The sequence below is a fragment of the Topomyia yanbarensis genome, chromosome 3 (genome assembly GCF_030247195.1).
Source record: "Topomyia yanbarensis strain Yona2022 chromosome 3, ASM3024719v1, whole genome shotgun sequence".
Taxonomy (NCBI): Eukaryota; Metazoa; Arthropoda; class Insecta; order Diptera; family Culicidae; genus Topomyia; species Topomyia yanbarensis.
The window spans coordinates 297,266,690-297,287,878 of NC_080672.1; the positions used below are offsets into that span (position 1 = coordinate 297,266,690).

The 21,189-nt window shown below is 38.9% G+C and overlaps 1 protein-coding gene across 3 annotated transcripts in view; it reads right to left on the minus strand.

Annotated features, from left to right (window-relative positions):
• Window positions 1-1,031: 1,031 nt before the first annotated feature.
• LOC131693442 (troponin C, isoallergen Bla g 6.0101) overlaps window positions 1,032-21,189 on the minus strand; it is a 65,899-nt gene continuing 45,741 nt past the window's right edge. For all 3 annotated transcript variants that reach the window (XM_058981246.1, XM_058981247.1, XM_058981244.1), the window contains exons 3-4: window positions 1,639-2,034; window positions 1,032-1,573 (exon numbers count right to left, since the gene is read on the minus strand). In XM_058981246.1, coding sequence (XP_058837229.1) covers window positions 1,539-1,573; window positions 1,639-2,034 — 431 coding nt within the window. In that variant the 3' untranslated portion in view covers window positions 1,032-1,538. The remainder of the gene's footprint in view (window positions 1,574-1,638; window positions 2,035-21,189) is intronic.

The following is a 21,189-nucleotide window of genomic DNA, read 5'->3' on the forward strand; positions in this document are numbered from 1 at the left end:
CCGAAGGGACACGAAGGTCCACCCATAGCATGGTTACGGGCTTGCTTCTTGGCGATGCAGATAAGGAATTTGTGCGCCTTAGTGCAGTCGCGCTCTTTATGATCCTCCTCGCCGGAGCGACGACATAATTTGCATTCGTACGACTTGTGGCCGGATTCTAGGCACCGATAGCACCTATCCACTGAAGGCTGCTGGGATATGCTGACACTCTGCAAGGTCGTTTAGATGCCCTAGCTATTTTGAAATAAATCAACATAAACGTCGCACCTCGAACACTACGCAACAATATTATGTTCAGATTAACATTCCGACGCACTAACTATAGCATGTATGAAGCCATCACTGGTCTGCATCGAATTTTTTAACCAGCTTCAGCATTTGATTTCAACGTTTCTTGACAAACTCTGCGTATGCGTTTTTCCAGATTATTTAAGCAATTAGCAAACAACACTTGACCTTGTTATTCTTTGTTTTTAATTATTGTATGACTATTGTTTTTGTGTACGACTTGATTGTTAGAAATAACTAGTATTAGTAGCCAACATCACTGGGGCTTTGATATGCATGTTGATCTATTAAACAAATAAACAAGCCCCTTAATAGGAACTGCAGGCTTTGTTTAAAGAGGAATTCGTTTCAGTGAAATATTTAGACCATGTATGGTTTATGCAGTAAGTACCTAACTGTATTATGACAACGAAAATTATTCAAGAGATTGAAAACAATACACATTGAAAATGGTACCTATACTCATTGTCAAATATTGTAATAAGGACTGTTACCTATCTAATTATATTCCATAATTTTGAAGCTACTTGTTTATGGTGTAATCCCTGGTATAAAAAACCAATGCCAAAAATTCTCGACTGCGCCTTAATCTACATTCACTTTACAAGTAAACATCAATAAAACTAACACTTCCCGAAATGTTTTACAGCCCAATTCCGAAAGCAATAGTTTCGTCCTATTTCTTCGGAGAACGATGCAAAGGAAATTCGACCCAGAGTAACAAACATGCTGTAGCGACCGCGTTCAGTACAAATTGATTTTATTTTGTACACCAGTACAATTACTGCTCAGCCAACAAGTTGGAAACTATATTGCTCGTGCCTGCGAGTTTTGGAGGGTTGGCGGATGGTCCATTATAGTAGTGCACGCGGTTGGCATAGTTTTCGTCCGGGCACACACGAGTTTCTATATTAAATTTTATGACTCAATAAAGCACTAGCTAGCGGACATGTTTTGTATCGAATACTTGAACTCGAAACTATGTTGAACCTACACACGAGGCCACGAGGTCATACTCTTGTTTCATTCTTTCCCTTATTTTGTTTGTTCTGTTTAATGGTGTAGCAAATAAAAAAAACCTTTGCTTTGGCCCATTCCTGGCTGGCTGTACAATTTATTTCAGAAAGTGCTACTATGTTTTAACAGAAACTTAGAGCAAGGTGGAAGTTTTAGGCTATTTATTAACAAAGGTATAGTGGAAGGTAATTAAATAGTAGACGGTCATTAAGCTAACGAAGATGAGTCCGAGCTTAGTCGTCTCCACCGGTCATGACTTCCATGAATTCTACAAAAGACAAAAAGAATCAATTTTAGCTGAAACGATAATCTTACGGGTAAGCCTTTCATTACCATCGAAATCAACGGTTCCGGAACCGTCAGAGTCAATTTCTTCAATCATCATGTCCAGATCATCGTTGGTCAGGTTGTCGTCTAGCTCTTTGAGGATCTCGCGCAGGACCTGGGTGGTAATGTAACCGTTTCCTTCCTTGTCGTACAGACGGAAAGCTTCCTTCAGTTCCTGTTGCATCGCTTCGGCATCCTCCTCAACCAGGAACCGGGCTGCCAGTGTTACGAACTCCTCAAACTCCAGCTCGCCGGAACCATCAGCATCTACCTCATCGATGATCTCCTTGAGCAGTTTGTCATCCAGCTGGTGGCCCAGCATGCTCAGGATGGTGCCGACCATCTGGGTGCCGATGCATCCCTTCTTCTCCTGATCGAACGCGTTGAAGGCGTTTCTCAGCACTGTGAAAAGGGTAGAGGGAAATCAAAATTTGAGGTTAGAAAAGAAAATTATGACGTGAGGCACATTTGCCATCTTAATACTGAGTTATGACTGTATTTAATCGCCCCAACCCAAAAATGTGTTCATCGTCATTAGTAAATCATTACGATTACAATTGTGAACAGTTTGTGAGTTTGCAACAAAGTAACATCATCAGTTTACCCTTTTGTAAGAAAGCGAAGGATCCCGCAACAAATAATCTGAAAATAAATTGATATCCCCGATAATGGATGGTCGTTCAACCAAGCAGAACAAAGGAGTGGATCTCGGAACAAGCAGCTGAAAGCTTGGAAAGTAGTCATATTTCGAGCAACTGGGTATAAAACAAATTTCTCCAGCGGTATCAGCTTTTATGGGATATAAAACTGTTGTTTCAGTACATATAATAAATTGTATTCATAAATGTTGATCAAATTTCCAACTGAGAGCCGGAGACTGGTCAAGTCATCCCGAGCCCAACAACAACGACAACAATAACAAATGCTCCATCCGGTCTCCAGTATTATAACGTTGAACGGAAAATGAACTGGAACAACAAAGTTGAGAATAAAGACAAAAAAAATCACCACGCGGGATGTTGATCGTGTTCGTTATTTATGGGTTGTGGTTGGGTCCACCGGAGGCTGTAAGATTTTTCCTCCCCCCCTTTTCCGATTCTGGTGTTCAGAACCGTATACAACCGGATAAAAAGGCAAGTTTCGCAAATACGACCGGACACCTGCAGCAGCTTTTTACTTCGTGGAGAAACAATGTTTCACCATAACCACGGACTTTGCTTTTATGTGCAGGTCAGTCAGCTAGGTTTCGAAGGAAACTGAGGAAAATCGATTTTGCTGCTTTTCGCTATTTTGAGATGGGTAAATAATGAGAAAAACTGTACGGTGGGAACATGTATTTCGTCGGTATTCTATTTTTTTGCTTTTGGGTGGATTCTGCTGGCTCTGCCCCATGCTGTTGTTCTGGTAAATTGAACACACTGAACGTGTACCACTCCCTGTCCTGAAATTTCAGGATGTAGGATGATTTGTATAGTTATCATTCAATCCTTTTGATGATTGTCTTTTTAAGTGCAGTTGATTTTTGGCAAGCTTAAATTGCAAAAACTGAGTCGTTAAAAATCGTAATAAAATCTTTTATATACAGTATTGGTGGCACTGAGAAAGGTCAATATGGCGATGGTCAACTATTATCGTCCGTGTCCCTTTTTATAAGGTGATTCATCTACAGTGCTATCCAAGCAGTCATAATTTTATTATACGTATATTCAAAATTTTTAAATGTACTTTGATTTGATGGTTTTATAAAGAAGCACATACCGGGTGATGTAATTCTATCTGATATTTCAATGGACTGAGTAAACCAATTTATTTGTTTATAGTCTAGAGTCTATTTGATTAATTAAGGAATTAATTCGCTGATTAAGGAATCAATTCGCTGGTTGTTTAAACTCGTGGGGAATAGGTATGGTTTCGTCTGAGTCGAGTGATAACTGTTGAGTAGGGCATCGCAAAAAAACTCGTTTTTGAATTCTCAAAGTGGGGGGTACTTAGAGAATTCAAAAATGAGCCTTTTTTGCATTGCCCTGCTCAATAGTTATCACTCGACTTAGAATACAGGAGGGGGTCCTTTCATATTGTGACAAATGACAAATGCTCAGATGCCAAATTCCACCTCATTTGGACAATTTTAGACCCCCGCCCATTTCGCTTGCAGTTTTTGACATTGGTACTATGGGAAAATATGGAGGAAAAATATATGAAATGCTATAACTTTTGAAGTAGGAAGTATATTTTTAAAAGGAAATAACCTCAATATTTGAATAAAGATATTTGTTTTTAGAAAAATACGGAAAAAGGGTACTGGGTCATTTTCTCCCCAAAATCCTCAATTTGTAAAAAAAATCAACTTTGTGCTGCAAATCATACATATCTTATAGTTTTTCTAATGTGAAACAAATTTCATAAATCGAACGGAACCTATGCGACCTTCGTCTGAATACGAAAAGGTGGGGTAATAGGGCCTTTTGGCATTCATCTTAAATGTGATCATTTTCACATGCATATATCTCTATTACTCTTCAATCATTATTTATAAAATGTACCTTTTTGAAAGTGGAAAATTACCAGGCACGAAATGAAAATAGATTCGTTACCGGTCTCGTATTTTTCTAGAAAAGAAACTTTTTCGGTGGTATCCGTACATTACAAGTAGTAAATTAAATAATAATTATTCATTTCTTCATTAAAGTCATTAAATAATAACTTTCAATTTGTTTCAAATAGATGATATGTGCAATTTAATGATAAAAATATGGAACCGAGATTAAGTGTCAAAAAATCTAACGTTTCTGTATTTTCGTGGTAGAGAATTTATTCCTATTTTATCTGGAACCTTAACTTCTCGTATTCTCGTTCGATTTTCCACACATTAGAAAGATTTTTTTGCATCAGAAAAATTTCAAAATGATGCAGCATTGAGCAGGGTTTTGGAGCCAAAATGTCTCATATCCCCAATTTCTCGTCTTTTTCGAGAAACTAAAATGTTTCTTTTCAATTTCTTTGAAAAAAAGTATGAACTGTAATTTTCCGAGTACTGCTTTAAAACATATAGCACTTAAAGTATTATTTTTTCATATTTTCCCATAGTGTCAATCAAGGTGCTTAGAGTTCTAAGGTGATTCGTCGTTGGCAGCAACTAGGTGAGGAGTGAGGTAAGCGTGCAACAGACTGCGGGGAAGAAAAGTGACAGCCAACAACTTTGTTTACACACTGAAATCAAAGCAAACATATGGAGAGAGCTAGTAAACAATGTTGGTAGCTGTCGTTTCTAAAACCAACATGGCTGATCGGCATTTTTGAGGATCGTATCACCTGAGAATAAAAACACCTTGGTGTCAATGTCAAAAGCAGCAAGCGAAGTAGGCGGAGTTCAAAATTGTCCAAATTTGGTACCTGAGCTTACTTTGACATTTATTACATATGAAAGATGAGGGTTTGCAATGCCCGACTGTTGAATCATGTTTGAGAGTTAAGAATTGACAATTCTCAATTGAAAACCATTTACCAATTTGCGGCTGTCATGTTAGTACAAAGGAAAACGTTTTTCGTCATATTCATTGGTTTACTTTTCGTTCATTAAATCAATCAATTATATTAATTGTATTTTACATCAACTTTACATCATGGTGATCAGTTCATATGAACATTTGCTGTGTGAACAATGACCATATTCTTCGATTGGTAACTCTGGAACCGGAACTCCAAACCACAAAAAAATCAACAGCAACTTACGGGAGCTGTATTATGTACTACAATTCTTCTGAACATACTATTGAGCTAAATCTAGCCATTATTTCACAAAAATGTATAGTTCGTGGGAATCGAGTACTGATACACAACCATGCACTGCAAGGCCCAATGCAAAACAGACTCAAACATCACTTCGCTAAAAGTTTAATAACTTCTTTTGAAAATGTCGGATTGACTAGCAGTCTTCGGCAAAGTTGTAGACAAGTAAATTATCTTTCTTATTTTCACTTACAGAAATAATACGCCAGTGCCACCCAGCGGTGAAAATACGAATTAGTGGGTTTTCTCTATGTAAATTGTCGAAAAATGCCACACAAACTTCAAATACGTTGGTCCGGTAGCTAGACTTGTCCGATTTGCTTCAAATTTTGTGTAAGTACTTCTGGTCGGACTAGAAATCAATTCAGGGATGCGCCTATTGAGTTTTTAAAAATTTATTCTTTTTCTGGGCAATCTAGGTCTCGTAATTTCAGCCACAAGCGTTCAAATCTAAAATTAGTGGGATTTGCCAAAATTACAGAAGATTGGATCAAGTGATTCTGACAGAAATTTTTTTCTCGGACTTTGTTTAGCACGATTACCTGTGATTTTTTAATGATAGTCGCCGTCGATGTTTTCAGAAGATCATAGTAAGCTGCGATACCGAGCGGCTGTAAAAAAATCGTGTCAAGTGCTTAGCTCCCATATTTTTTGTTGGGAAAATTCAAGTATTTAAGTACTTCTGCGCGTATTATGGATGGTATTCGTCAAGATAGTGTCGTTATGTGTGCTTGTTGTCAGGCTTTGTACCGATATCTCCACGGCGGATAAAAGCCTGCAAGCAGTGATTAAGCAGAATATGGTTCCGCTTTTCGAAGCTCTGCGGATATTCTTCAAGGGAGGATCTGTACATCAAGAACACCGAATGACTTGGATGCTCTTCAAAACACTCGAGCCATCCAGAAGCATTCGGGACATGGGTGTTGTCTTCTGTAGGTCCATAGCTGGTACACAGGTGCGGCCACAGACTGGAGGGGTAAGTTTTATATGAGTCAGCAGGTCCAAGATTGGACGCGGCGCTCACAGTTCACGTTAGTATTGAGCACCAGTTTCGGCAGCTGGTACGTCGGTGCGGCCACAGACTAGACCGGTAAGTATATATATTAAGTAGGATCGTATTTTCAAGTTTTCTATAGGTCTTAAATCCTTACTAGGTCCGAACAGGGCCCGTACTTAAATACTAAAACTAGGAAAAATACACACTTCCTTTTTGTTCCCGTAATAATCCCCTAAGGACAATGAAAGTTTAAAGCGCACGTGCATTCAAGTGTTGATTTAGCTTTGAGATGGGAGTCACTCTAGGTTTGCTCTGAACTGTCAATTTTATATAGATTGTGCAAGTATTAGAGCAAATCTAGAGCGACACCGATCTAGAACCGAGATCAGAATAAGTGGAGGAGAGCGAGTAAAGGCGCTTTAACCTAGGCTCAATAGCCAAGGGCAACGAGTAAATACCTCTGTCCCGTCCCAAAGGACCAAAGGAGTGACATTAACCTTCTTAGCCAAGTCACTCCCAACGTTTTATCATAACCCACTATAAACTGAAACGGTTGGTACGGTTGTCCTCGTTTCTTCCTCATTCAAGTTTCAAAACGATTCGTTGGTTGAATTGTTCATTAAATGAATAATTCAATTGCCGTGTAATATTGAAACATCTTCAAACCCAACTCTGCACAGTAGGCCTGGCCGTTTTAATATTTGCGTCATATTATAATATGCTTCAAATATTAATGTTGACAAGAAAAACACTAAAGAATAACTGCAGTGTTTTCCAGGATGCTTTTCAATACTGGCTGTGTAAGGGTTAGAATAGAATAGAATAGAATAGAATTTATTATTTTTCTGGGCAGTCTAGTATAGACGTATATAGAGCAAATATAACGCATACATGCTTCAAGGATCTTTAAAGCGTGTTTGCTTTATGCATGCATTCATTTTAGAGTAAATGTTAAGCCGATATAGTGATAATGCAATATCGTGGAATTATTGCTTATGCATTCTTTTTTGAAATATATTTTCGGCATATTTCATTCCATTCGATCATATGCAATATAGCCTAGCTTGCAAAAGCAGCGCAATTCTTATTATGGACGAGGCAAGGTACCTCTGTTCGAATCTTACTAATGGCAATTTTCTTAAAACATTTTTCATATCGTGTGAAAATCAAAGTTTGTTAAAGTAAAAACGTTCATGGCAATGCAAAAAAAAGAGTCAATTACAGTTTTAAACAGTATTTTTAATATTCCTTCCGTATTACCGAAAAGAAAATATACCGAAATGTTGCGCAAACAATGTGGAAAATAAAGCTTTCTAATAGTACGAGTAATGCAAATATTAGTCTCTCAATTTTGCCATTTATACATTGGTGCAATATAATAGCATCGCAGAAAGCGAGGTTGTCGATCTCTGCACATTAATGGAACTATATTTCACCGATTCTGGCATTATACCAGCATTATATAAGAATATAGTGCGTAACGGCTCTTTTAGATTGCCCTCTATGCAGTTTTTAAGCAGATATTAGGTTTCGTATGATGCGTACATATTGGTTACGTGAAAACTTATTCTCCATCAGCCTCCTTTCTCGTAACTTTCACCGGGTCTGTTCTACCAAACTTTGTCCTTCTGAACCAAGTTCGTCTAGGGAGAGATGATATTCTCTTACATCGTGAACTGGTTATTACCAACTTTTAACATAACCGATACGGTGAGAATACACAGCAACAACTGACTGCTAAATTACCCACCTTGCAGTGATCGTACCCTTCGATGGCTAATTTTTCGAATTAGATCATGGATTTGATCACTGTTATACAATGCAAATGTACTAACCTGAAAGTTGATTCAGTTTGAGATACGACACATTTGCATAATGCGAAACTTGACTATTTACCGATATAAATCTTAACAGTTATGTGTCCAACAAAAAAACACCTTTAACAGGCCAACGAGGGGTACCCACAAATTGAAATGCTCATAACTATGGCTTCCTTTAACCGATTTGGGCACTTTTAGATATTTTGGACTCAAGAACTCGTCCACTTTTTGATTCTGTACAATAGAACCGGAATAATGGATCTGGTTTTTGGTAATCCGGATTTTCCGGAGTAATGTTCCAGTACTAGGATATGGTTTTGTAAATTTTATAAATATCCTAACAATATGAGTATCAAAACTCTTCAAATTGTCTCGGAAGTCTGTTTTTTATTGTTACGGGACCCTATGGCAATTTGATAAATGGAATTGGAATGGAATGGCCACTCACGGCCCCACGGGAACCTGCTCCGGAATGTCCGTTCCGGGGTCAAATCACCAAATGGTTCCAAAACCACGAGCTACAGCCTACTGATGCAATTCCAACAATTTTGATACCCAGATTGCTAGTATTCCATTGAAGTTCGCAAATAGTACCCCAGAACTGGAACCTGCTTTCGGAATCCCGGGAACCGAATGAAGTAACCCGATGCATTTTTACCAAGTCCAAAAGTGGATAAGTTCCTGAATCCAAAACAGCCAAAAGTATCGAAATCGGTTGGATATTACCTTAGTTATGGGCATTTTAGTTTTGTGGCTACCCGGGTACCCATGTCGGCCTATTACGTAGTAAAAAAAATCAGGAGCCCCTCTTCACTCCCACCCTTACTATATCAACAATATTATTAACCCAAAAGCTTGACTTAGTGAAGTTCTAAGATGTCACAAAATTTCAATTTCCAGCTATGGGTAAAACATAGGAATTTAATTAATTGAAACTTATAAACAACTGGAACGAGATAACCCCTACTTTTGAGGATTTGTTATTCTTTTTATTGAATCAACCTTCCCTCGATACTAGACATTGAAGTAGCCGCTTGTAATTGCATCCATCTACATTCCCCCTGGAGTTGGAAACCGGAATCACGGAACACCTAGTCGCACCGCGGCTATTTCTTGGAAAGACTGCAACTCCCGCGGTACGTCTTGGATTGTCTTCAAGATGATAAGCGATCTACCCTACTGAGTGATATTTGCGATAACTTAAATATGACCACCTTGAAAATGGACGAAAAGACATTAACCCTCCGGAAGTCGCGCTTACCGCTGGATTTTCAGAGCAGCGTGCACTCAGAGCACTAGCGCGACTGCCGGAAGGTTAACCACCAGCGCGCACAAGTGCATTAGGACTGTTCTTGACCTCGCTACTGTTAGATTGCACGTAGAGGGTTACACAAACTGTTGATTGGAAGAGCTACGCGTCAATGAAATCCGAAGCAATTGATTCAAAGCAATAGTTTCCTCCGACTGAAAAGTACAAGTTTTTAGTTGGCAGGATTCTCAATACTGCGACTTAAGCTCAGACGAAACGAGAACCTGCGGACCTGTGGTGTGACAAAGAGGGCTCCGAATTATACGCGAAAAAGTCCATTTTGAACGTTGGATGACCCGAAAATGGTAACAAGGTAACATCGAAGAATATTCTTTAGAACAGTGCTCGACGTATGTGTAATCGAAACGGTCCGAGAGAGTAGGATACTTGAACCACTGTACATTCAATTTTGCAAAGAACATTCCTATATTATGGCGTGCCCTTATGTACCGCGGAATACTGTTTGCGATAGTGGAGTTCTCACTTACTCTCTTGTAATGCAGTAATAAGGTCTCGGAGCTGGACATAAAAAACTTGTTCATCTGAATCTGCCTGACTGTGAGAAAATTTATTCAACATATTCCTCGAGGTAACTGAAAATCCCAAAAACAGCAAGGTTACCATCCCTAAACCGGGAATATCAGACTCCGATTGCACCTCGTTTCGACCGATTGGATTGTTGTCCTGTAGCCGGATGAAATTGTTCGAAAAAAATTGAAGCAAACTGCTTTTTATCAGATACACAAATTAGTTTCCGCAAAAGCAAAAAGACAAATGATTGTCTTGCGTGGCTTTCAACTTAAATTCAAATGGCCTTTCCCGGGAGAATATACAGGAGCTCCTGAATGCTTTTCTGATTACCTTGATTTTAATGCTTTCGAATATATCTATTCAGGGTAATGAGAAGGTAAACACTCTGTGCAAGGTGGGTGCATTAAATGGTGATCAGTATTTCTCATGAAAGGACGCTCGAAAGTTGTCAAATTTCGCGGAGCAATGGAAAATTACGATGGTGGCCCAATCATCGCAAAGAAATCGATAAAATCTTGCTTCAATGTGATGGTTGTGTAGGTGGTGACTTCATTTGGGTGATTTTCAGCTCATGCCCAATTATTCTACATTAGACATACAGGCATACGATTATCGCGACATCAAACGTGTTGTCTGGTCGTGCGCCGTATATTGTGGAGCCAGATCTCTGCTAAACCATTCCATTCGGGTCCGAGGAAGACCATCCGATGCTCCGGTTCGGAATGTACTGGAAATCTGCGATTTCCCCAAATGTGTCTCAACTATCTATTTTAAAAACGATAAATATCCTAATTTAGTTAACTCTTTACATCTTTTTTCTGTGATTTCCAGAACCCTACTACGAAATTGTCAGAGAATTTAATGGTGGAAGTCTAATGCAAACAGCGGCATGGAAGTTTGGTCCTCAAGCGGATCCAAGCACAACCAGCCGGCTTTCCGGTTTACTCTTTCCTAAAAGTGAACTAACGTGTGTCATAATGTTACAATCTTGTTATATTCTTTTCGCCCTCTCTTCCCTGTTCGCGATACGATCTCTGCTACTCTGTTATTGGAAGCAATCCCCTTTGTGTATGTTTCTCCCAAGAGCAACTTGAATCCCTTACAAAAAATCTGTTTCTTTTAGTTTTAATTGTTAAATCAAATAATAGTTCTTGTTAAAAAACGCCAAGTTGTACTTCTAGTGTTAAAATGACTCTAATGCCTCCTTTAGTCTTATTAAAATAATATTAATATCATCTGTTTATCGATCTGAATTTCCAGCTTCAAGATACCCTATGTATTTCCCTGGCGTTAAGAAATTTATATTGCAAAACAACGAAATTGGCACCGCCTAACTAACATGTACTGGATAAAATAAACCACCCAAAAGGAAAACAATCATAAGATATTGTACTATTTATTCCGAATCCACTGTTCCGTAGCAAACAAACGAATCAAAAACAAACCATCAAAACTGAACTCCCAGATATATACGCGCCACACTAATGGATAAGGCTATACTGGGTTTAACAAAATGATTCAATCAGTATATATATGGAACCGGTAGCACTTTGCGTGCTCTAGAGGATATAAACTTTTTTCGTTCCACGAGTCATTCTACTGCTAAGTCTCTGTGCTGACAGTTAATGATGATACACATTAAAAATTTGTGTTCAGGAGGTAAGAGACTGGTCTCATAGGTCAGTCGTCGTAAATTTGAGCACCGACCAGCAAGGCTATAGCACAGATTAACAAATAAAACACTCGAAAACAATTCTTCGATCGCTTTAGCGGTCATTTCAAATATATTTTAAGTTGGGACTGTGGTTGTATATGCGTTGACATATGCGCAAGTATACGTGGGATAGAGCACCAATGTGTTCACGTGCCTGAGGGTTAACCAACCCACTTACAAATAATTGTGTATTGAAGATGGAGCTAGGGTTCTGGAAAAATTGGCGGATCGATATGTTTTAGAGGGATTATGTCTGTTTGTCTGTGGTCATAGTATCAGTGAAAAGGTTTCACCAACACTGTGATTGTTATTGTGCTGTTGGCTACTTGAATCCAATTCTTGATATTAGTTTAATAAACTGTGTATTTTCAACGCATTTGAATTCGAATGTCGTTTTTCATTGCAAATCTTCGGGCTACAAATTGCACTTTCAAGTATGAGTGGCAATGAAACTCATACAAAGGACTGCATATCTTCCAAACAGTGCAACACCCGTACAATTCACCGCCTCGGTATTACAATGAAAAAGAAAACACAAAAGTTCGGCGCAATTTTTCCGCAGGTTTCTATCATCCCAATTAGGATTTCTGACAGCCCACTCTCAATCACAGATGCAAAGTCACCCCAAGGATTTGTTTGATTTATGTTCATCATGAAAGTCCTAACCTCAAATGGCGTTAGCAGCACTTTTTTTTTGTTTTTGTGCTCCATTTCACTCTCATAAGGGATGGAAAGTATTCTGCCTGCCATTTTTACACCGGTTGCCTGCCGAAATACTATTCTATCTTGTCAACGGTTTGAATTTATAACGAGACACTTTCCCACCTGCTCCAAACCACCCAACGATCAGTGGAGCGTGAGCAAAGCACCCAGCTCCCCAACCGAAAACGAAACCATTTTCATCCAGTTACTGCATGAGAGCGCACGTGTCCGCTATTACAATGTGCTCTCTGTGAATCCCATTGATCATGTTTAGTGTCTTTCCGCCCGTCGGTTTACAGTTCTGTCTGTCTGTCTGCCCGTCTGCCTACCGAGTATAGAAAACGACTCGACCATGTGCGCCAGAGCTGCGAGATGCCTGCCTGCTGCGGTGTGAGTGCGGCTTATTTTTAGAGTCGACAGAGAAATTCTCGGGAATTCGATCCGCCCGCCGCAGCGACATGACTTGGTTTAGCTGGCAATTCACATTATAGCTGCTTGCCGGCGCAAAACCGAACATGTGGCGGCGTCGGGGAAAAATCGACTAGCCGACTGATTTGCCTCCGACTTTCGCCGTGGGCCGAATGATGGTGGTTTGTTTCTTGGCTAAGTGAGAACGTTTTCCTGCAGCAGCAGGACGCGCGTTTCAATGTGGCAAGATGATCTCGGTTCTGTGTGATCACTTTTCTCAGCTCGTTGAAAATAAACACGTCAAGCGACTGTATGGAAACCGCAGAGGGTGAGATCTGCGTTTTCTTTTATAACCAGTTTAGCGGTTTGTTCAGGCCAAATTGATGATGCTTCAATTGTTTGTTATTCTGAGCGCTTCCTCTTAATTCGAATGGGAAGCAAAAAGTTGTTGTTATAGTTGAATGTTACGCCACTGAACTTGAACTATAGTAATAATATTTACAAATAAGAAAATTTGCTTTTATTACTCTCCTTGACGTTCTGCTCGCCGCTTTACCAATATTTCATATTTAGAAGCAGTTTGAGCGAGTTTGAGAAATTGGCTGCTAATTACTTATCGGCTATTTTCTTACTACAATTCTCGAGCCATGTTCAAATTATAATTATCGCAGGGTGGCAAGATTCATGTAAAGCAAAATTCCCGTTCTCTTAATAAACAGTCATAAGTACAAATTGCTTGCTAAACCTAATATTTTTGAAGAAACTTCCTCTTTATTAGGATCTAAAACTTTCATTTTGTGGAAATTTTGACTGGGAAGATATCAGAAGTCAATCTTGACATATGTTTCATTGCTCATTATCGCACAAATAAAGTTCGTCAGCAACGTCATGTACAACCTGTTTTACGATTGAGAATATGTTTAAACTTCCGTCAAAGCGGGTGCATCATATTTGCTTTACTCCATCAATTTAACAGTGGTCGCAAAAAATTGTCTTGAAGAAGTTGTCATGAGGAATAGGACAAATCTGTCAAGTGCGGTGAGATAAATCTACTGCACTTGGGCCGACGGGATGTCTTGGAAGCAATTTTACAAATTATTACACAGCGACGAAATTTGTAGATTAATACCGTGAAAGAAAGCACTGTGCTTTAAAATTTGTTTGTTTGTATACATCTACAAGCTGTTGTAAAGGTCCAATGATGCTTGAATAATTAATTAAAATGTCATAACATTTATAATAATATTTAACGAACATTTAAATACACAGTGTTGCACTGGTCCGAGTCACAATCAGGAAGAGTTCTCAATGTCAATAGGATCGCAAAACTAGCTATGTCTTTATCGACTACGAAATCTATCTAAACATAAGAGACAGTTCTGCTATGGGATATAGTACCAAAATAAATTTTACTATCAAATTGGCTTTTGAATTTCACTCATCCACTTTCATTTCTAAGCACTTTTCTAAAAACCACATGCCAGAATTTAAATTTCAGCTTAAATTTAATTTTTAGACATATGAGGAACTGCAGCGTTTACCGGGAACAATGTGGGCTGCTGCATCCTCTCAAGCGATTTATTACCATTAGCTAAGCAACGAGCGAAGCGGAATTTTAGCAACTTCATGTCCGAAAAACTCTCGGCGTGGTTTTCGGTGCTGAAGCAAGTATTGCATAGAAAAAATAAACGTCGTGCATTGCTTTTTCGCAAAAGCATCATAAACAACCTTCTAACTTATTTTTATGTATCATATTTCCATAAAGGATCTCATTACAGATGGGAGCATTGTGCATAAGGTACTAGATTTTATATGCTACTCTAAAAATATTATAGTTTGGTTTTAAAAGTGGCTTTCTCTAATCTACTGGCCATCAATCTGCTACTGAGGTGATATTGAAATTCATAGTATTCTTTAGTGACAGATTAATAATGTGCTGCTATCACACAAAATCGCTTTTATATCGAAAGAATTGAATATTTTCGTTCAGGGTGAATTGAAATAACGTATGCATGATATTGTTTGCACCGTTATATAAATAAGATTCCCGTTTCACCTATGCACATAATCCCTTGTTTTCATTGCTTAAAGTGGCTATAACTCCATTGCACAGTGGTCCAGAATGTACATTTAACAGGAATTTTAGTTTTCGTTTATTATTTTTAGGAAAGTTGTTGTTCCTTCCTTTCTTTAGGGTGTTCCTTAAGAAAAGCAATGTCCTTATGCAATCCTGCGATTTTATTCCTGAGTCTAAAAAATTTGGTATGCTCACTTGACTTGGTTGCCATTTTCACAATATACACGCGAACGGAGGTCTGAGTGGAATGTATGTAACACTAGAGTGACAGGAAAAAATGACCCTTATTGGCCCATACCTGAGTCGATTCCTAGTCCCACCAGGAGTACTTGCTCCAAATTTGAAGCAAATCGGACAAGTCTAGCTACCGGACCAACGTGCCTGAAGTTTGTATGGGATTTTTCGACAATTTACATGGAGAAAACCCACTAACTCGCATTTTCGCCGCTAGGTGGCACTGTATACATCGTATTATCACTGTAAGTAGAAATAAGAAAGATAATTTAATTGCCTACAACTTTGTCGAAGAATGCTAGATAATCCGGCATTGTTAAAAGAAGTTATTAAACTTTTAGCGAAGTGATGTCTGAGTCAGTTTTGCATGGGGCCTAGCAGTGCATGATTGTGTGTCAATACTTGATTCGCACGAACTAAACCCTTTTTTTGAAATAATGGTTAGGTTTAGGTCAGTAGTATGTTCAGAAGATTTATAGTAAGTAATACCAGTAATGTTTTGGTTAGAAAATTCTAGTTCCTCATTTTACCGCATAGAGGGCGCCAACACTAACTTTTTACCGAAAAGAGATAGAGATTAGGTGTCTTCCACAAAGTTGTAAAACATGCATTTTTAAACAATTCTTTCGAACATCTCGATATTCTATCTCACTTCTATAAAAAGTTAGTATTGGCGCCCTCTATGCGGTCACAGGTGGAACTAAATTTTTTTAACCAAAACATAACTCGTATTATGTACTACAATTATTCTGAACATACTATTGAGCTAAATCGAACCATTATCTCACAAAAATGTATAGTTGGTGGGAATCGAGTACCGATACACAACCGTGCACTGTTGGGCCCCATGCAAAACTGACTCAGACAATACTTCGTTTAAAGTTTAATAACTTCTTTTAACAAAGACGGATTCACAAGCAGTCTTCGACAAAGTTGTAGTCAATTAAATTATCTTTCTTATTTTTACTTACAGTGATAATACGATGCATACAGTGCTACCTAGCGGCGAAAATGCGAGTTAGTGGTTTTTCTCCATGTAAATTGCCGAAAAATCCCATACAAACTTCAGGCGCGTTGGTCCGGTAGCTAGACTTGTCCGATTTGCTTCAAATTTGGAGCAAACACTCCTAGTGGGACTAGGAATCGACTCAGGGGTGGGCCGATAGAGATTTCAAAAATTCGTCATTTTTCTGGGCACTCTAATGTAACACTTTACACAGATTTTCTGCCATTTAATTCCAATATGATTATTTATAATTAAATCCACTTGTGACAACATTGTTTTTGTTTGTTCCTAACGAAAGTGAAAGTGGCCGAAAAATGTGTAGCAGAAAGGAAAAGAAAACGACAGGACAAAAATTCGACAATTTGAACAACAACAAATACTACATTGATTGACCAAAACCGACAGTACACCTCCTATGTGACTTTGTGATAAATAGTTATTCACAGGGCTTTACCGAAGAAAATTGACTATTAAATTAGTGACTTAATTATGCGATTCTATTAGTTTGCGTTTCCAATATTCATGTATACCAAAAATAATATCGGTCAATTTGTACACTTCTAATTAATTGCAAATTCTCCCTTTTACACACAATATTTCCCATTCCAAACGTACAAACGATAGTACCCTTCGCAATAACATAAACCTAGTCACAAAAGCGAACATGCAATTGCAATTTCACCCACATATACTTACGCCCTTGATCTCACCAATATTAAAACAACCCGTTAATGAAGGGAACGTTTTAGCACTTATAAATTTACAAACGCGGTCTCAAGCATTATCGGTCCGGAAGTATCACGCGAATATTGGCCACATGGTTATAAAATCGAATTTATCAACGCGAAGTTACATACACGCTACCAGACGTAATGTTTTAGCACCTATAAACTTATAAACACCGTTTCAAGTGGGAACCTACAAACGCCCATCACTGTTTATTTGTTTATTTGTGGAGCAGGGAAAAGCCTGCTGGAGTGAAGCTCATTTTCGCCTCTTCTCCAGTAGGCATAAAACCTTCTCATCTTTTCATTGTCAACAGGCAATATGCTCACCCTAGTGACAAATAAGCTAATTACTATATCATACACAGAATATAAATAATATACAATGATAGAACATATAAGTAAGTTCAGTACCTATTAATTATGTCTAACACAAACTCGAAAAGTGAAACTTGCTTAAGTACTACTTACAACATAATACAAAAATTTTATAAACGAAAGCAACTAAGCAGTGGACATGACTTCAAAATTTTTTTTATGGTGGCTCGGGACAAATTAAAGTCGAAGGCATCAGAGAGTTGGTTAAACATACGACTCATACTGGCTATGGGTTCGTTATGACCATAATTAGTTCTAGCAACAGGAAGGCGGAAAAAAGTATGGGATCGCAAAACACGACGATGGATGTTGAACTTCAGCTGTTGAAGTAATGCGGAGCAGTCGATATTACCTTGAATAATATCGGAGACAAACAAAGCCTTTGCGACATTGCGACAACAACTGAGCAGCTCTAGGCCGATCAATTTACATCTGTCTTCGTATACAGGCAAATTTATCGGGTCATTCCAGGGAAGATGGCGCAAGGCAAATCGTAAGAACTTGCGTTGAACGGTCTCGATTCGGCTGATGCTGCTTTGATAGAATGGTGCCCAGATCACTGATGCATATTCTAATATCGAGCGTACTAGAGAGCAATAGAGAGACTTTAAACAGTGCACATTTCTGAAATTTTTGGCTGTACGAAAGATAAATCCAAGTGTTCTGGAAGCTTTTGATGTTACGTATGAAACATGGTCTCTAAATGTTAACTTAGAGTCAAGAATTACACCTAGATCTTTAACAGAAGTATCTCTCCGAAGATTGTTGCCATAAAGTTCATAATTGAAAATAATTAATGAATGCTTACGAGTAAGACCATCTGATTGTTGCTGCACCAATTAGCGAAGATTTCTAGATCGCATTGAAGAAGTCTTGCATCATCAAGACATTTTACGATGGTGAATAGCTTGAAGTCATCGGCATAGGAAAGCTTGACACATTTTAGTGAAAGGTGGACATCGTTCATGTATAACAGGAAGATTATGGGTCCCAGGTGGCTACGCTGTGAAACTCCGGAGGTAGCAGCAAATGGTAGGGAAACAGTATCTCCAATTTTAACGCTCATTTGACGGTCAAATAGGTAAGAACGTAACCAACTAAGAAAAGGTCCATTAAACCCAGCTGTTCGAGTTGGGCAACAGCTATACGGTGGTTGATCTTGTCGAAATCTGCAGTAAGGTCTGTATAAATCCTGTCAACTTGACGTCTTTGTTGGAGTGCATGAGTTATGTATGATGTGTATGAAACTAAGTTTGTACTGGTAGATCGCTTGGGAATAAATCCATGTTGTTCTTCAGCTATTATGTTACGGTAGTTGTGAGTGACAAAATCCAGGACGCTTGTCTTGAATAGTTTGGATGTAGCGCACAGGGCTGTAATTCCGCGATAATTGTGCACGTCGCGTTTACATCCTTTTTTAAAAACCGGGAAAACAAAGGATCGCTTCCAACAGTCAGGAAAAATCCCTGATCGCAGAGAGTCGTTGAAAAGGCACGATAAAGGTGTACCGAGACTAGCAGAACATTGTTTTAGAACAATCGCTGGGATCCCATCAGGACCGACGTTGCATGATTTTTTAGCTTTCTACATGCAGTAATAACTGCATCAGAAGTGATACGAGGATATTGACCGATGGGGACCCCACATGAAACTCCTAGAACAGCAGTAGAGATTTGTGAAGAGTTCAGTTTATCGTATGTAAAACACTGCTGAATTGCTTACGAAATAAATCGCAAATATCTTTGGTGGATGCAGCTTCTTTTGCATCACGAATCATGACCGATGGTAAACCTGACTCCTTCCTTTGATTATTTATATAATCCCAAAAGGCCTTTGGATTGGACTTTAGGTGATTTTGAGTGCGTTGTTCGTGGATACAAGAGAGACGTTTGTTTATACGCTTATATCTGTCGTTAGAAATAATGTAACGAATTTTCAATGGGCGCGTGCAAAATTTCGAGAATTTTTTCAAAGCAGATCTTTTGGCAGATTTTAAACGTTGAAGTGTTCTATTTGTCCAGGGAGGGGGGCAGGGACTTTTTTTAAACTTTTTGGGTACGTGCTGGTCTACAGCGTATAGTAGAACGTTCGATATGACGGTTGCAGATTCGTTGACATCTCTTCCATCGACAACATTGCTCTAGATGATGCTACTCAAGAATTGGTTCATGACGAGGAAATTTGCATTTTTGTAATCATAATAAATAGACTCAGATACATCTCGAAAGACGATGAGCGAGCAATCGCGAATTTAAAGCTGTAAAGGTTGATGATGGTGGCATTTCTTTACAAGCGGAGACGGTGCTTCAGAAATGGAACAGTCATTAATTAAGTCTAAACTAACAAAGCATAGGTCAAGTACACGGCCGTTACTGTTAACGATGTTGTTAATTTGTCCTAGTCCTGCGGTGTTGTAACCGTCCAACAGTTCTGTTGCTAGGTGACTAACTGTGGAGAATGAGTTGTCAGGGAAGAGGTACTTAGTGGGACAGGAGACCTGGGAAGTTGAAATCGCCAAGTATTACCATATTATCACTAATTTTCATTTGTGAAGCGATCCATGTAACAGAGCTAAGATGTTCATTAAACAATATTACGTCGCTGGTACGATCCGGAGGAATATATATTACGCAAATGAATAACGTAGATTTTGAAAGCGTTAGAGCGACCCATATTTGTTCTACACATGAGCAATTAGGGGGAAAGAGTTGGCGTGATTTAAAGCTAGAACGCGTTGCAATAAGAACTCCGCCTCCATGGTTCCTGCTACTGTGAGAACTAGTTCGGTCGGACCGAAAAACGGTGTAAAGCGGGCCAAATATTTGGTGTGATAAAGTATTACCATTCAACCAGGTTTCGGTAAAGGCATAGATGTCATATGATGCATCGGAGCAGACTAAGTAGTAATCAGTTATTCTCGTATTCATACCGCCAACATTTTGATAATAAAATTCGAGTTGTTGGTTCAAACCAGTAATGTCCGAATTCCTCGTTCTCGTGGCAGTTGAAGTGGGTATGTTGATGTGCGATGGGCTTGAAGGGTGTACTGATAGAGTTGATTGGGCAATGGGGTATTGAATAGCAAAGGGGCGATTGAATTGTTCGTGCTGGTAATCCATTGGCTATTTGTCGCACGGTATTGGAAAGACGTTGACTTGGTAGCAAATTCTCTTTCACTAACGGGGCGGTTTGAAAACGTTTGTTAAAACTCCGATCTAAAAAGGAGAGATAGTAATTCCGGGTGGCCAGAAATCCTTTGAGGTGAGGAGTCCCTCGAGCGTAGTAGGAACACTGATCTTAAAAGATACATAAGATAACGGTCGTTCTTGTTCACCATCTTGGCGTACTAGCTTAACATAGAAAATCAAGTTTGGGTCGCACCTGGATTTGCTTACTATATAGAGAATTAAATTATTAGCAGTTTCATTTGGCTGGAATCGAGTTATATAGAACCATTTTCTTGATATTATGAGAGGTGCAACCGAGAGAACGTGATGCCTCGGACACGTCCAGAAATCTGTTTCTTCGGTCTTAGCAGCCTAGGTCCATGCCTTCAGTTGAACTAATAAAAATTGACACTCATGTCCACTAAACAACCCGTTTCATGGCGACATAACCGGTATCTGTAGTGATATGGAAGAACTCACTCTCTTCTAGCACGTGAACCGTACACTGAAAATTAAGTATCAGATTGACGGTCCGCGTGATCATCCAAGAGCACACGTGAATATGCGAGTGGACACATGGTTAGAAAATCGAATTGATACATACAAACGTACACGCCATCGAATACCGTAACTTATAAACGCTCGAGCCGTTCGCGATGATACACTAAGACGAACATGCAATCGCCATCAACTGCACCCA